Source organism: Semicossyphus pulcher, unplaced genomic scaffold, assembly GCF_022749685.1.
Source record: "Semicossyphus pulcher isolate SPU_LCO1_2020_fin unplaced genomic scaffold, fSemPul1.0.p SCAF_5, whole genome shotgun sequence".
Taxonomy (NCBI): domain Eukaryota; kingdom Metazoa; phylum Chordata; class Actinopteri; order Labriformes; family Labridae; genus Semicossyphus; species Semicossyphus pulcher.
In genome coordinates, this window is record NW_027211726.1 from 27,804,523 (window position 1) to 27,822,537 (window position 18,015).

Below are 18,015 nucleotides of genomic sequence, written 5' to 3' on the forward strand. Positions count from 1 at the left end.
TGCAGTGTAGTTATGTTAGAGCTAGTTGGCTAAACTTAGCATGCTTGCTAACATTACGACAACCAAAATACTATCCGAGTGTATATGTCAGTGTTGTCACTCTAGCTTGACAAATAACTACCCCCAGCTAACATGTTACTAACTGTCGATTTCGGACAACATGATGCCGGTCAATAAACACATCTTGTCAGTAAAAAGTAAACAAAGCCGGTGAGTTCCGAGACTGAGCATGCTCAGTTTTCGGCAAAAACCCTGGATGCTTGCAAGCGAGCGAGTGAGTGTCCGCGCGAGTGCGTACAAGAAGGTCGACTGCAGTTCCCTCAACGGCCGACTGTGTCGCTAGGAATGACGATTTTCTGAAAGGTACATGTAAATGGTAAATGGTAAATTGACTGTACTTATATAGCTCTTTTCTAGTCTTTGCGACCACTCAAAGCTGCTTTTACACTACATATCACATTCACCCATTCACACACTGATGGCAGAGGCTGCTACGTAAAGTGCCCAACTGTCAATCAGCTATCACATTCATACCCGTTGGCTATGCCACCGGGAGCAATTTGGGGTTCTGTGTCTTACCCAAGGACACTTCGACATGTAGCCTGACGGAGCTGGGGATCGAACCTCCGACCTTCCAATTGAAAGACGACCGACTCTACCACTGAGCCACAGCCACAGCCGCCCCACTGTCGAACCTTTAAATCTTAAATACTGGTGTGACAAGACCTTTCTACAACAAAAGCGAAAGTAGAATGTGCACCGGCTCTCAAGGTAATAGCAACAAGAAATGTACCACCTTCTACTACAATAAACCTTGTTAGGACCCCAAAACAACAAAGGCCTTTCAGAATGTGCATGCAACCTATTAATGCATCAGTAAAGCATTGTGAATAAAGAAGATGCAATATGATGTAAAGGTTCATGGAACACTTATGGTAAGTGCAGCAAAGACCCGACCAACCCCCAAGCCACCCAAAAAGACCTCTTTTATAAAAGCAGGAGAGCTTTAACTGGCCAAGCACCCCACCACCACTCCCACTATCTTCTTTTCCCATTGATTTTATTGTGGACTCTTTAAAGGATTAGGCCATATCTGGAGACTAATCTAGTCTATTACAAGGCTTTTAATAACAACCTGTGTGCTGAGCTGGAGCAACCATGGAACATCTCTAGGCCTAATTCCATGTCCATTACTCCTCCCTGCCTCCCCTCCAGCCCCTCACTGATAACAGCCTGCTTGGCCTTTATTTCCCTGGCTGAGAAAAGGCGACACGGGTAGATGTGAGATTGGATGGATGGATGGGCCGATTTCACCCAAATTTGTATCTGTTCAAAGGGATGAGCTGAGAATCAGTTAGCACTCAAATAAATCCTACGAAGACATTCACAGATGAAAACTAGATCTGCAGAAATAAGCAATGGTATTTGTGTCTATGCATACAGATAAAAAGGTTTATTTCCTGCCAGCATGTATTATTCGACAGCTTTTTCTGGCCATGTAGGCGTTTTGTCAGGTGTAGACAATGTTTATTTTGTTTTCCAGCCTGTTTCCATTTGGTGTTTCGATGATTCACAATGCTCTGACTCTATGCTATGAGAGAGGCAACAAAGCAGAGGTGTGCTTGCCCTGAGCAAGTTGAAAGCACAAAGCATAAGGCACAGTCAGGTTCTGTGCTATTTCCACGGCTCTGTCATGCATGTTTGAACGGATCCTACCTCAATTTTATCGTTCAGTGAGTAATATGTTGGTTGACTAACTTTTATATAAAACTGTCAAGCCAGAAAAAATAGGACTATGTAAACATACTGCTGTAGTCGGAGTGACTATTTTAATTGTGAAAGGTGCTTTGACTTGATTAAGGGTAAAACAAACGTTGAAAAATTCAACACTTTTCATTCCATGCCTCAAACTAAACAATCTTTTCCTGACCTTAACAAGGGCTTTTAGTTGCCTTATTTTTCTGCTTTAGTTCCCATGAGCAAACATTGTAGGGAAAACCAGCATATTTCTGACAGGACCAGTAAGAATGTTTGGTGTTGTCAGTGAACAGATTTATAAACACACAACAGATATTTCAGACACATTTGCTCATTATGTTGTAACGTTGTTTATATTCTGGGCAGGCCTAGGTTTCAAAAAACATGACATATATGTATTTGCTGATGCGGATATGGTAAGTTACACTATTTAATGGCAATAGGGACTTTTTTAGTTAAAATACCAGTGAAGAGGTTCATGGATGATCAAGCATTAAACCAACCACCTGTTTGACTCCACTTAAATCACTGAACTGCTTCTCATGCAATCTCTCCCCAAGAGACGACTCATGTCTTGAGCATAATCATCACAACTAAATCCATGCCCTAATGAACAAAAATAAACAGCAATGTAAGTCTAAACTGCTCACCATGCCCAATCACCAAAAAGAGTGTCACACACTTCTGCATTCACCTCCTATGGTGGGAACCATATGGCAGGCATGCAAGAACTAGGGATGAACTTGGAAAGTTACAGAAGATCAGGAACTGTGTTACAGAGAACAAAAAACAAACATTTTTTTTCTAAAGCACAAACAAATACTGCCTTGGCTGTACATCACTATTTATAAAGTCAAAGGACTAACACTGCAATGCTTTTGTGCAATTTACTGACAAACATACATACTGCTGCTTTACTCATTGAAACCCATTCAAACTAACACTAATAACCAAAGGTTAGAAAGTCCGGTTCATCTGATATATATTTGGACTGTACAAGGAAAACCCCCTGAAGACACCAATGTTCATATAAAGAAACGTACAAACAATTCCATTGATGGATTCGAACCAATGACCTTCGTGATGTCAGATAACGCTGCTAACCACTGAACCACCAAGAAAAATAAATTATTTAATTTTTTAGTAGTATGAGCATTTCGTATCATATCTGAACAGCAGTGTGATTTGCAGCCATGGAAGATATTCCTCTTTTAAATGTATAATCTCTTAGATTTTCATGTAAATAAATGTCTGTTAAGTCACTATCTATCACCGCATGAGGTAAAACAATGGTGATTGAGTTCTTGGCCCACTGATGTAAGCTTTTGCATTTGCAGTATATAGTGTTATTACAGACTGGGTGTCTGTGGTGACATTCGCGGAAAAAATCACAAGCAGCGCCCAGTTAGTGACACGTTTTCCATCACCCAGCAGTGGCTGGTCAGCCAGAGAGGGTAGGTGGAGCTAAGCGGCTGAATTTCTGGTCTCTGCAAGTGTTGCAGAGTGAACAGTAATCAACTATGGCTGAACAAACAAAGAAAAGATGGATGACTACAGAAAAAACTTCAAAAATAAGTTAAATTCCAAAGAAAAGGATACAAATTTGACGCTCAGATGAAGGCAAACAGTCTGAAAAGGAAAGCAACCAAGGAAGCGACAAAATCAAGAGTTACAACCGTAATAAAGGGAGCCAACCTTAGACGTCTGCTTAAATAGGGACGTGTCCTCCTGCAATTACTGTTGATCACCAAAGGTGCTGCAAAAGACAACGAAATTGAAATCTTCGAGATTTAATCTTTAAGTAATAACTCAAAAGAGCAACAACAAAACCAATGGATGGATACATTTTTGTGTAGAAAGGTATGTGAATGTATTTGGGTGTACAGCTCTTTCACTTTTTCATTAGAAAACATCTTAAGCCAAACCAGACCTGTATCACTGGATATCATCTCGTTCACCGGGTGTGACTTTTTGACACTATATTGCTAATTATCACTATCCTGCAGTAAGCTATGGCAGTGAAGCCTTATTTAATGGCAGTAATAACACCAGCTGAGGACGAGCCGGTCACAGAGAAATGACCCCTTCCTAATTAAATGCTGTGTTGCCTCAGACCCAAAGTACATGATAATCACATTAAAGCAAACGGGTTGGCTTTTAACTGACAACTGCAAAGCCATGAATCATTTCAAAGACGAGGTCCATAAACTCCAACTTGGACACAAAATAACATTTCCAACACCTCAGTGTTGTGCACATGCAGCTCCCAGACAAACAGTCTTGCTTTAGTTCTGCTGCTACAACTATACTGCTGTTTTGTGTTAAAGTATTTAATGTATTGTTGTTTATCTTGTTTTACTTGTGTGCAGGTTTTCTCTTGTGCGTAACTGTGTGTATGTTGTGAGCAATATACTGTTTAAATAATGCCCTGAACAGCAGAACAGAACAGCAAATCATTCCCAAGCAGCATTTTATCAGAGCCTTTTTGCATCTTTTTTTCACAGCCTGTGATTGTGTTATGTCACAGGGGAGAAGCAGAAAGCAGAGAACGCACTGTGTGTGTGTGTGTGTGTGTTTTCACAAAGAGGGTTATTTTTACCTCACGTGCAAGAGCTTAAGGGCGTAGATCCATAGAGGCCCGTGCAGAGGCAGGCGAGAGCAACAGTCTATTTTTAGACTGCGGCTGACTTCGTGTAACCCTTTGTATGCAGCGGCTGCAGAGGCAGCAGTGCTCCATCCATCCGCGTCTCGCTCAATAAGAAGAACTGCGGTAAAAACGGATCTTTACTGCCAATTACTGTATGTGGATAAGTATCAAAGAATGCTTCTGTGCAGACAATCTTCTAATGTGCTGGCTGTCATTTAAATTGAAGCTTTGTCGACTCTTACCAGGGTTGACAGAGTGAGCTATTTTTATCTCTGCCGCTGAAACCCTGAAGCTCTTTTTTGGGGCATTTTGCTATTATAAGCCCAGCAGAGAGAGGTAGAGAATGAGGAGATAGAAGGGAATGACATGCGACAAAAGTCCCCTGCTGCATTTGAAGCAGACGTTATAGCTTGTAAATAATACTTGAGTAAGTGAATTGAATAATCCAATGACAGCACAGGGCTTAACATTACGGTAAGGTCGATAAAGTTACAGGTGACTGAAGAAGGAAATGACTGAGAGACAGATAAATCTGCCGTCTATCCATATCAATAAATGGATTTGGTGGAGAAAAGGAACATACCAACAATATAAAAACATGACTATGTCAGAGGTCGAAGCTGAATGGAGTGATTAGAGCAATACAATAGTGTATAGAAGGACATGGGAATAGAAAAAGATCTTGATGTTTTGAGCACCTTAACTAACCCAGCTCAAAACAGCCTGCGGGGCTGAAACGCCCCCTAGGGAAGACATTACTTCAAGAATAAAAACTCCCGCAGATGCTGAGAAAAATTGACAGTGGTGTGAAGCTGAATCCCAGGAAGAGGTCGAGCGGCAGCAGATGTACATCTCAGCAGTCTGCTCTCATCTTTGTCGAAAACACTGTGCCTGAGCCCTATCCCCAGCGGATATAATATTTCCAGACCTGATATTGTTTGTATAATGAGCATGTACACTATTCTGGGGGACTAACAATAAGAAGGATGTTTTGATTTTAAGGTGTGAAAAAAAAAAAGGGTAATATCCACACGAGGCTGGAACTGCTGAAGAGGGGATAACTGACTGCAGATGCATTATGTGCTCCGCTGCCATAAAAGTAGCACAAGAAGGGGAAAGGTGGTCACCATGGAAACAAGCTTTGTTTGAAAAGCTCATGCAATGAGGCGTGTCTGCCCTTGTGCGCACCGATCCGGCAGAGGCAAAAAGGCATGGCGAACGGAGAGGGGACATGGCTAAAAAATGAGAAAGTGCTGCAGTGAGCGCTACCTGAGCTGCCAATGCAATGATAATGGTAAATGGCAGAGGCAACTAGTTAGCGCCTAGGGGTTGATGTTGTGATGAGATGTAAACCCCCCAGATGCTGGTTTCTATCCCCTGGGAGCCACAGCTGCGGTATTGATGCAGAGAGAGGATTGGGATCATGAAGGTCTGAGAGGAACCTGCTGCAGGCGAGGAAATAGATAGGACGTGATTGACGAATAAGAGCATCCATACCACTGAATGTTATGTTTGTTATGATGAAAAATATTGAGCTTTCAAAAATGATGTTGAGCTTAACAACACACCCATATCTGCTTATAGCAGCTTTGCCTCATAATGCATTAGTTTTAAATTAAAGGACAGTTACTGGAGAGTATTACGACATATACCGTCGTATACTGTTCCGTTCAGTCAAATAACAAATGAATGAAAATAACTCAATTTAAATAGCCTGCAGATTTGCCTATTGTTTTTTATGTGTCTTTTGTTTTTCATCGTTGTGTGCTGCTCAGCAAAGCAACATGTCTTTCCTAAAGCAATTCAAAATCAAGCAACTTCAGTGGTACTTTTGTGGAAGGTTCAGAAAGAACATTACTTAACTTAACTCGAGCGAAGAAACACTCTTGCTACTGTATTCAGTGCTTAACTCAAAATGAAAGGAACAATGTTCCCAGAAAAAAGAGAGTTTTTTTGTTTTCAGCCCCTGAAGTCAACTGAAGTGTCCTCCATCAGATTGTGTATCAGATATATAAGATATAGATATTTTACTGACTTGAAAAAGAGCTGCGAAAACTTCCGGATTAGAATGATTTATAAAGTAGAAAAGTGCTGCATCTTGGGAAAAGTACAGTGGGAACAAAGGGCTGACAAGATAAGACAGCAGAGCATCACTATGAATCTTATAAAAGAGAGTCCAATGAAGATGCTGATGATGAGCTGAGAGGGCTCATATCACAAGGAGTTGTTCGGGGATGTTCTCCCACTGGTTATATTTGTACAGCTGACAGCTAGAGACAAGAGCCTCAGGGCCTCTGCTCTTCTATTCTGATAATTAGATACTGTTCAAACGCTTGAATCAAACCAATCTTACACAAAAGAATCACCCACTAAAGGATTTGACTGACTTGCAGTCAAACCCACGTAATTACAATGCTTAAGAACTTGCATTATGGAAATGACTATAAACTGACATCTTGGACAATATTTCTTCTTTTCCATTTGTATTAAAAAGCGACACTTCAATTTGCTCCGTCTCATAATAATTTGCTCATTAGATCAACGGTTCAGTCGCAGAAAGGTCAGGGCTGTCTAATGGTACACAGGATCGCTCCTTTCTCTACAAACGAAAGCATATGAAGTAAGCGAGAAGAGCGCTGCTGATCTACATGCTGTGTATGCAGAGCAGTGACCATTACAGTCCGGTCATTTTTCTCAGCTCAAGGTGTTTTAAAAAAACAGCCACAGAGGAATAGATGTAGGGTGAATTAGTCATTTCACAAACCAGACATCACGTGCATGGTGCGGCATACAAATGAATGAATGTTTGTGTCACTATTAAACTGTTGTGGTCATAATTCCATCAGAGATGTGGAACATAGGACTATTGCTTTTGCATTAAAACACATCACTGTGATGTATTTCACTAGGAACGTCAACGATTAATCCACTATCCATTAATCACTGTTATACTATGCTTTGGGGGATTACTCAATTTGATTGGCTGCAGGGTGTCAATTAATTCCTGACAATAGACACCTTCTAAGTAGTTCTTGTTTAACTGTCTTTTCACTTTTCAAAATGAATGTGCTGGCCCTGTAGAATCAGCCTGTATATAAAAAGGAGTAACCAAAGCAAAAGGGACGCAGTCAAAGCATTGGTTTATTAGTAACACCATTTTTTATTAGCTGACTTCTAATTACAGTGAGGGGCTTCAAAACATATTTTAACCTATTGTGAGAATATGAACACTGCAACAAGAAAAAAAAACTGCCCTTCTGAACCTACTGATATCTTATATCACCTCACAAGCCATTTGCTCTTAACTTCAGGCTGCGGCAGACAGTAAACATGACCTTATCTTTCTCTGTAAGACAAGGAGTATTGAACAAGGTTTGCATTAGAACCTTATGGAAGGTAACACATGAAAACATTACCCCCTTTTGCCTTTAGCAGTGGCAATGGTATAAGCCGGAAAATGCCCTTTGACGTGTCCCTAATAAGAAATGTACGGACTCTTCAGAAGAAGCGCTCTTCTGGCCTCCATGTCATCCAAGAAAAACAGATAAAGCACACGTTGTCAGGCATTATCACTGAACTTATAATCATTAATTAATTAATTATATATAAGAAGAAGAAGAAGAAGACTTATATTACTTTATTAATTCCAGAGGGGAAATTCAATGTTTTCACTCTCTTATTATAACAAACATGCTGCACACAGCCCAGAAACACACACACCTGCACAAACAGGACTCTTCTGACGATTGTCGATTGTCAGAGTGAGGAAGCTACACATGGACATGTGCCCCGAATAGAGGGGGATTCGGTGCCTTGCTCAAGGACACCTCGGCAGTGCTCAGGAAATGACACAGGACCTCTCCAGCTACCGGTCCCAATTTCCATGCTTGGTCCATATCGGGATTTGAACTGGTCACCCTCCGGTTAGTACACGGGTATTAATGAAAACAGAGTTTTTGCCTCCAACTCCTGGTTTCCAAAAAAAACCTCCACACAAGCACGGTTATAAAAAATTCACATCCAAACGAAAACGCAAAACCACAACAGAAACACTTTAATTTCAAATGTGCATCCTTATATTTTACATTACATTATTGTGAGCCTATAACATCCTACACTGTGAATACTGTTGACTTAGAATAATGTCCAACCACAAAGAAAGACAGGTGCACATCCTCTACATGCACCCTGCTCTCTGTTCTGCTGTGTTCAAAGCAAACATAAAAAGAAACGGAAAGTTTGGGATTCACTGCGTGGTGTCACAGCGGTCTTGTTGGTCTCCCAAACATCAAAGTGTCCATTCATATTCTGAGGTGCTTCACTTCGTTTTTTTCATCGGCCATTAAAGAACACCATCAAGGGGATAAAGACCTTGTAAAAGACATGCCTGTGAATGATATGAGAAGATGAAAGCAGCTCTCTATTACTCACCCCTTTCCCCCTCTCTGTGTGTTGCCATCACAGGGAGAGGAAACGCACTCAGCAAACTAAACTTAATGCTCAAACAAAACCGGTTAGATCTTTGCTTTTCAGTAACGGCACACAATAAATATTACCTGTCACTTTGTGGCTGTTCTAGAAGATGGAAACATCTACTTGTTGCTTTCTTCATGTTCCCCTCATATGGACACAAGTCTTAAAACTATTAACTGTTCAAACTGTTATATGGCTCTACACGCATGAAAGCCTTCTCTCTCTTCCCTATTTGTGTAAAAGCTCTATGGAAACAATTAAGTTCCATTTGTTGCGGGAGGAACAGTGTGGATGGAGGAAGTGTGGATGATTGACAGACTCATCTTTGTAACTGTAGAATTTAAGGCTTAGCTCCACCAGTGCTGGATGAAGACTCCAGAAAACATCTTGCGTCTGACACCTCATTCATCATGGAACAGGAAAGAAATAAGAAATGACAGGGCCATCTGATGTCGAGAGAGGATGACTTGAAGAGACAAGCACAATATGGTTCAGCAGACGGAGATCTATGAGAATGTGGCCCTGATCCTGTCTGTATGCAAAAATCTACCCCACTGAATAATCTGTGCATGTGCTGGGTGCGTGTCAAAGGAAATTATCCACATGTTGCCAAAACTGATCTGGGCTTTGCCGAGAGAGGCACTATTCTCTTCCTTGAAGGGATATCTAGAGAAATATTGTATGCTGTGAGAAGAAACCAATATGCAGGATCTGAGCTAATCTTCTGATAATGAATGTATGTTTGTCAGACTTCCAGTAGAATCTCTACAGGATGAAAGCACTGACTGGTGGAGTAAAAGACAATGGCTGTGTCTACAGGGAATGTCAGTCAAAGGGGGAAAAGACATGTAAGTCTATATATATACATCTGCAGTTGTTACCAGACTTGACATTTTTTGCCTCAAAGGCACATTCTGTCATACTGTATCAGTTTCTGGAGAAGAAGAATTTCATTGTACAACTGGTGCATTATATATGTTCTGACCTCTGCGTATGTTATATCATATACAAATTTACTTTTTGATGGTATCATGACAGAAGGGTAACGGAATGTTGTCAAAAGGGAGAATTGTACAGTATAATACTGAATGATGACATACTACATGATGAGTTTGGCATTTTGGCCATCACAATCTTGGTTGTTGAACTCAAGGCTGCTTTCTTTCCTCTCTGCTCTTCTCCCTGTACACCAACAGCTGCACCTCCAGTCATCAGTCAGTCAAGCTCCTGAAGTTCACAGACGACACCACCCGCATTGGACTCATCTCTGGTGGGGATGAGTCTGCCTGCAGGTGGGAGATTGACCATGTGGTGACCTGGTGTGGTGAGAACAACCTGGAGCTTAATGCTCTGAAGACAGTGAAGACGGTTGTGGATTTTAGAAAAAAAAAAGCAGCCACATCCACCCCCATCACCATCAGTGATGTCCCCTGCTTCCTGGGGACCATCATCAGCCAGGACCTCAAGTGGGAGCTGAACATCGGCTTCCTCATCAAAAAGGGACAACGGAGGATGTACTTCCTGCGGCAGCTGAAGATTCTGCCAAAGACAATGATGGTGCACTTCTACACCGCCATCATTGAGTCCATCCTCACCTGCTCCATCTGGTATGCTGCCGCCCCTGCGGACGTGGTGAACAGAAGGGTTTTGAGGGTGTTTTTGAAAATGCCCAGGGAGGCTGCGTTGCTGATCTCTGCAGGTAAACAGTTCCAGAGGGTGAGGGCAGCAACACTGAATGCTCGGTTCCCAACAGTTTGGAGGCGAGAGTGAGGGATGGATAGCAGGCCTGCATCTGAGGACCGCAGACTCCGGGATGGTGTATGGGGATGGAGGAGGTCCTTTAGGTACTGGAGGGCGAGGAAATGGAGAGACTTGTAGGTGAGGAGGAGGATTTAGTAGATGATGCGGGACTTGACAGGGAGCCAGTGGAGGTGGATAAGGGTGAGGGTGATGTGCTGCCAGGGCTTGGTGCGGATGAGAACCCTGGCGGCTGAGTTTTGGACGTACTGGAGCCTGTCCAGGGCTTTGCTGGGAACCCAGAACAGGACTCCATTGCATGATATTGTTTTTTTTCATATGTTTTTTGTGTAAAATCTTATTCTAAAAAAGTAACTCATAACTATAATCTGCCTGACAGATGAAGTATTTCCAACATTTCTCTCTAATCTGTCACTAAATATATAACATGTTCATACTCATGCAACTTTTGATAGCACTTGCACTCTGGCAGAGTTTTACACTGTGCTAGTGTTCAACAGGCAGAACAGTGGGTGGTAAATGGATAACCAGCATGAGAGCCTGGGATCAAATTCTCTTTAAAGAGACTCCTGAAAATGCCAAAATGGCAGAACAGTTGCTCTTTTCTTTGGCTGACATTATACTCTGGTATGATTTGTTTTTATAATAAAACACTTAAGTGAAAATTACAAAACAAAAATATGTGAATAATTGATATATTGATGGAGCACAGCAAAAAGTAGCAGGGCCAAGAAAAAGCTGCTATACTAATTCAGCAGTGTTTCCCCAAATCCAATCAAATAACAAAGTACATTATCATGACAATGATAATGTAACAATGGGCGGCTGTGGCTCAGCGGTAGAGTTGGTCATTTTTCAATTGGAAGGTTGGGGGTTTGATGCTACAGTCAGACGGTGACTGGAAGTGTCCTTAGGCAAGACACTGAACCCCAATTGCTCCCGGTGGCATAGCCATTGGGTATGAATGGGCATAGATCTGATTGGAGATTGGCACTTAGGCCTTTGCCATCAGTGTGTGAATGTGTGTGTGAAAGGGTGACATGTAGTGTAAAAGCTGCTTTGAGTGGTCAGGAGACTAGAAAATCGCTTTATAAGTATAGTCAATAACACAAGCAGTGCTGGTAGGAAGCTAATATGTAGCTAATGAAGCTTAAGCTAATCTTCATTGGAAGTATTTAACTACATTATCAAGCTGTGATACATACTCATACTCATACATTGAAGCTACACTGAAATACATTATTCAAAGAAAAAACCTTGATGCCAGAAACTCCAGCCTGCAGTGTTTCAGAAGTTAGTTCATTTAACACGATTACCAAGTAAAGTTAAGTTTCAATTTAAATACTCACATCACATCATGTATCTTTTTCTCATCTCTTTATAAAGCACAAGCTCAGTGCTTGGGCATTTAGATATATGATAACAATAACAGGATGATGGTAAATGCTACAGAAATGTGCAATTATAGCAACATTTGAAAACTGAATAAGTACTGCACCTCATGTTGAAAGTGATAGTACTGTGTCTTTTTATCACAGGTAATTGAGTATGCCATGAGAGTTTAGATATGAGCCTGTCATTTTTAAGGGTTGATGGATCTCTACCTTTTAATACTGGAGTGACACATGCACTTTCTAGGTAGGTTAAAAAGATAAATTAGTGCTTCAGCATTAATCTTTGAAGCAATTTCCAAAGCCTCTGCCATAGTCAACTCTCCTTACTGTAGTCACATGATGAGTCAAACCTGGCTCCTGGCTGTGACTCTGTATATTGTAGCAACCCTTGTCCGACTGTTGATAAAACCCTTAGTATTACAATTGTTCTAATTGATGAGAGTGTGCACTGATAGATGTAAAAAACTTTATAGATTATATTCTAAAATACATTTCTAAAAGAGCTTAATGACAATGGGTGTGGTGTGTATGTAATCAGTGTATAAGCCCTAACACTGTGTAATGCTGGCGACATTGACCCACTTAACATGCGTTTAAGACACACAAAGTGTTTTCTTCAAACTACAAAAACAGAAGGGGTCTCTGGAGAGTTTAACTCTCAAACCATGCATGCTGGGAAGTTATCATTGTTTGTGTTTTGTTTGTTCTCGCAGTAAGATAAGATAAAAACCTTTGCTCCAAGCGAACTCTTATAAATAAAATGGTAAAAAATAAGAAGTTTCTCTACAACAACTTTTTAGAGACATCTGAAGTTATCTTTTTTTGTGGAAAATAACAGTTTGATAATCCTGCTAAACTTATCTTAACAGCCCTTTTCTGCACCGGAAAGATTATTTGGAGTGAGCTGAGCGATGATGTTTGGCTCTGTCTGAAAAGATCTCTTTCCACCCCCTAATTCCCCTAAAATAATAACATCCACCCCTGTTGAGAAGGCCTATGAGTCACCAACAGTGCACCTCTGCTAGTGGCGAGGGATGCACTGGAGAGACAGTGCTGACAGGAATCATAATTTGCCACTTTCCAGTGAAACGCCAAGTGGAGAAAGCAAGAGAGAGAGAGAGGCTGAGGAAATGTACAGAATCTACAAGACAGTGTGATGTGTGTAGGATTACCTGTGCGTCACCAAGGTGGAAAGAAAAATTGTATAATTCTACAAAAATGTAGAATTTCCCCATGTTTTTATTCTTGCCAAAGGAGAAAACTCTGGGAAAAGCAGAGGCTCTCACAGGACACCTAAACTGAAACTCAGACTAATAAAATTATTTTAGGTGAATTAGCAGCTCCGTGTGGAAAAGTGAGGAAACCCTGAAGCTGGAGATAAAGGCGAAATGAAAGATGTTGGGAGCAATAACTGTCCAATTTGCAACTTGCAGGATGTAGTAAAACAAACACGCTTTGAGAGCCTGCATGGTGTCACATACAGAGCTGTGGGTATACAAAGTTTACCTTCAATTTATAAAATAATGTGGTACTTATATGTGGGCCATTCCAATGCTGAGATGAATTTTAAAAGTATTACTAAAGGGGCTAACACTCTGCAGATGTCTGTCAGAGTCTTTCAATATTAAGTAGTAGCAGATTATACCCTGTACATTGTGGTATTAAGATGTCCATACATTACAAAACGGCAAAGAGGCTTGGCCTGAGGTAGGCATTACATAAAGATCAGAAGACATTAAGATGCTATAAATATAGTAGCTAATAATATCACCTCTTTGCTTTATTGAGTTTCAATAATACTTTATTAAATGAAATGTAGGTTTTGTAATCTACTGTAGCAAAAGCAAAACTTTTTGTACCTCTTCTTGTTGTTTTAGTATCAAAAATATGAGAATGTAAATTTCCCTTTAAGGGTGGCCATCAACAGTAACTACCTGTAAAGCGTGCATGCAAGGTCATAGGTGGAAATTGTTAATGTTTAAAGAGAAAGGGCAAAAAAAATGATGAGAATGCTAGAAAAATACACTTATACAAAACTGATAACTTGAAGTCATTTTGCTCTGAGTCATCACTGTGTGGGACATTGTGTGACTTTATCTGTCTGTTTGTAGAGGAAGAAACCTTCAGCTCACCTCTGGCACTCGCTGGCATGGAGAACCAGGTCCTGGTTGTTCTTGGCGCTGACAGTGAGCTCATGTTCTGTTGGGTTGAAAATGTCCAGCAGTAGATGACACTGGCGGGTGCTGTGGACAGACAAAGACACAATGACTGAGTGGAGAACCAAACAATTGAATCTGATAGTGTTTGTGTTTCCACAGGCTCACACATTATAGGCAACATTTCATTATACATTATTCACAGATAGACAACAAAAAGCACACACTCACTTGTGTTCTATAAGGAGACTGTGTTGGCCATATAATATCCATAATGAGCTGCAATGGGTTTGTACTCTACACATGAGGTTACAATTACTTTCTAAAAATAAACAACCAGACACACGTACACAACAAATGTATGAGATCAAGAGAAGACAGGGTGTGAAGTACTCATCAGTCCTTGTCATAACATCAAAGGTGGCAGTGCTTTCATCAGGCCCGCAGGCCTGGCTGGAGCAGACCATCTCCACATCATCCCGCGCCTGCTTTCTCATGCAGATCATAAGAGGGCCAATTTGTGATTTAGATCAAGACAGGAGATGATGCTGGTTTTTCAAAGAGTTAATTTTAACCCCCAAGTAGGTGTTTTTTTTCCACCCGGTAATGACTGATGAAAGGGATGGATATCTGGGGAACAGGCTGTTTAATGCAGCCAGTGTGCTGCTATATTGATGCTGTTATATAGTTTCTGTAGGTGTTCAGGAGGAATGTGACAAACTCTTCATTTAGCGGTAAGGAGTCATCTTACACATTATATTCACACATTTTAGTATAGTTAAGCTTACAGGGTTTGTACATAGAAATTATTGCAACCGAATAAAAAAGGCTTGTGAATTGGATTTTGGATATCCAACATGAAGCTTGTAGTTTTAGTTCATTTGTTTACAGTTTAGTGCCACGTCAAACTTATATCAACCAACATGAACGTTTTACCTGCAAGTTTCATTGTTTATACATCACTGTTGTTGTCAACTATATAATTTAACAAGTTGAAGGATTTTATTCCACAAGTGAGATAAAGTTTTACAGCAGCTCGGCGTGCCAAAGAAACGTATTGTGCTTAATTCAATGAAGTTTTTCTATTTTAATTACTGGGTTTGCTTGTTTTGAAGAGGAGGACACCTCTGTGGATAATTTGGCTCACAGTTAAAAAAAACATTTTCAGAATTTCTTTTTGCAAGTTTTCATTAACAGGTCAGGGTTTTTTTTTTCTTTTTGGTTGGGGAGTCCCGCAGGTAATTACACTTCTAGTTTAAACCTGTGAACAACTGAACACGGGGTTTAATTTTGAAACTTATTTTTAATTCAATTTTACAGTCTTCAATACCATTGCTTCTGCATTGCTCTGTGTGAAACGATGCAGCTGAAAAACAAGAGATTCAACTGACAAAATGTGAGTGAAGTCTGCGTTTCTTTACTGACGATTTCAATCTTCAACTTGGAAGTGGACAGACATTTCATACATACATTTTTTGCAGTAGCTTTCTGGCAGTTTAACATCATTCTTTTTGCTGGCATGTGACATTTTTGTATATTGAAGCAAAACTCAGTTGTTTTGATCCAATAATACCTTCATGTATTATACATAAATTTAAATAGGCATTGTTAAAAAAAGTGAAGTGATTTGTAAATATGCTTTGATTATAAATATGCAGTCAGGTAATATACTCATTTCCCACACGGTTACTGCATGATCTTTTGGTTCTTTTCTCTCTGGGCTTTGAAACACATCAACTCTCCCATTTAAAAAGGAGAGAAATTCAGCAAGCTCCAAAGCAATTACAATAAGTGGAATCAAACAGTGTGAACAGATGTAAAAATGTGTCCTTTGTACATATTAAATGCTGCCCATCAGCCCATCTTCCCTCTGGGTCGCACTAAGCCCCCTCCCAGCCAGCGTCTCGCCTCTTAAATCTCAGGGTTAATGGAGGCTTATGTTGAGCTTGCCCACGTCCCTAATAAACTGCTTTGGCAATTAAAGGAGCATATTTTTTAAGGCGTACCCATGTTTCTTTAATTGTCTCGTTGTCTTTGTTGGCGGACGTGATAAATGGGCTGAGTGGGGCGAGGTACTGATTTATAGGTCGTGGCGTTTAGCTGAGGTGATCAATCAGGCCACCTAGTTAAGAAACATCGGCTCATTGCTCATGCACTAAGTACCAAAGATAAACTGAAGGAAAAGAGGGAGGGATCGAGGCACAGGCAATCTGGGTTTGCACCTTTCGATAAGCATGAGCTTCAAATGACGATGAACGTATGGACAACTTTATTTAAGAACTGCTGCAGAGACTGCTACAGAAGAAACGTAGAAGATTATGTTTTTTGAACTAGAGGGAACTGAATCACAACACTGAATCATTTTGATAAGTATTCTGCTGAGCGACTACGCAGGGCACCGAGATCTAAGCTGAATAAATAATTCAAAAGTGCCAATGGGGTTTCAAACTACTTGTCTCCATTTCAGCCTGTGAATTTTTAAATCCTATTTAAGAACCAAGTGAGGCGGAGAGGGAACAAAGTTATCCCCGTCGTTTCGAAGTGAACACGTATCAAACCTGCTTCTTTGCTCACAGTGTGCAAAACAAATTATCCATCAATGAAATATCAATACTCCTGCCTTACGTGCATTTAATGAAGCAAAAAATACAACTTTGACTACATGTACTGCATGTGTTTGGGAGCAGATCTATCCCTGGACGTGTTGGAGGCAAGGATTATTGTTATCCTTTCACCACCGTCGTACCTGAGTGCAAATTGGGGAGTGAAAACCAAATTTAAAGAGACAGTCTTAAACCCAGAATTAGACTTTTACTACAGATCATTTCAGGTTAGGCTGGAGGTGTGCCAAAGGGAAGAAAAGAAAGTCACATACTGAGTGCCACCGTCTATTTCTGAGAACACAGCCACACTAACAAATGCACCATGAGGTCAGCATTTTGCTATTATTGATCTGAAGAGGACCCTGTTGCAGCAGAGTGGATGTCTAAACCTGGCGCCACACATTTCTATGCCAAGACCAAAAAAGACATCGATACCAAACAGACAAACAGCAGGGCGACAGTCTGATTATTTTTGTTCCTACATCAACCAGATAAATCAAGATGCTGACACTGGATAGGCATTAGGTGGGAGTATATTGTTATTGTGAGGTGGTGGGTGGTAAAGATGGAACACACTGTGGGAGGAGGTAGAAAGGCTGATCAATGACGCTGGGCCCACACCTCTGTCGATTCTGCAAATCTGCGATCAATAAGTGCTGATTTTGCTGACCTACTCTGGCACACAAACCTGACATATTCCCTGCTAACAAAATGTAATGGCCTTAATTAGCCTGGTTGGATTTAGAGAACTGACAATGATGGGCTATTTTTAGGGCTATTTGTAGCTACAGGAGCTAATGAGGGAAAGTTGAGGCTTCTTTAATGTCCAGGTTTCCATGTTTCAGGATTTTAAAACAAGTGAACATTTATTAAAATCTCTGTCAGCAAATACACTATGGCAAGTAATTAAATCAAATCCAATCACAAATATTCACTAACTAAAAGTCAAGTTCACCCAAAAGCATGGTATTCCTTCAACAGTATGTAGCCATGGGTTAGATTTTTTATTTTTTTGGGGCCCAGATCAAAGATATCGTTTTTGTTTCAATGCCATCTGAAAATGCCCCCAATACACCTTAAAGAGGCGGTATTATGCTTTTTCACATTTTCAGACATATACATATAATGTTACAATGTTGGATGTCCAGAATAAACGTGAGTGAAGTTCCAAATCTGTAGGTAAAAGTATGTTGGAGTAATCCCCAGGCTCAGCTCAGTCTGCAGGC

The 18,015-nt window shown here is 40.6% G+C and overlaps 1 protein-coding gene across 3 annotated transcripts in view; it reads right to left on the reverse strand.

The window, feature by feature from the left end:
* Nucleotides 1–18,015, reverse strand: part of trappc9 (trafficking protein particle complex subunit 9) — a 226,436-nt gene that overhangs the window by 85,760 nt on the left and 122,661 nt on the right. For all 3 annotated transcript variants that reach the window (XM_069681096.1, XM_069681094.1, XM_069681095.1), the window contains one exon: nucleotides 14,163–14,273. In XM_069681096.1, coding sequence (XP_069537197.1) covers nucleotides 14,163–14,273 — 111 coding nt within the window. The remainder of the gene's footprint in view (nucleotides 1–14,162; nucleotides 14,274–18,015) is intronic.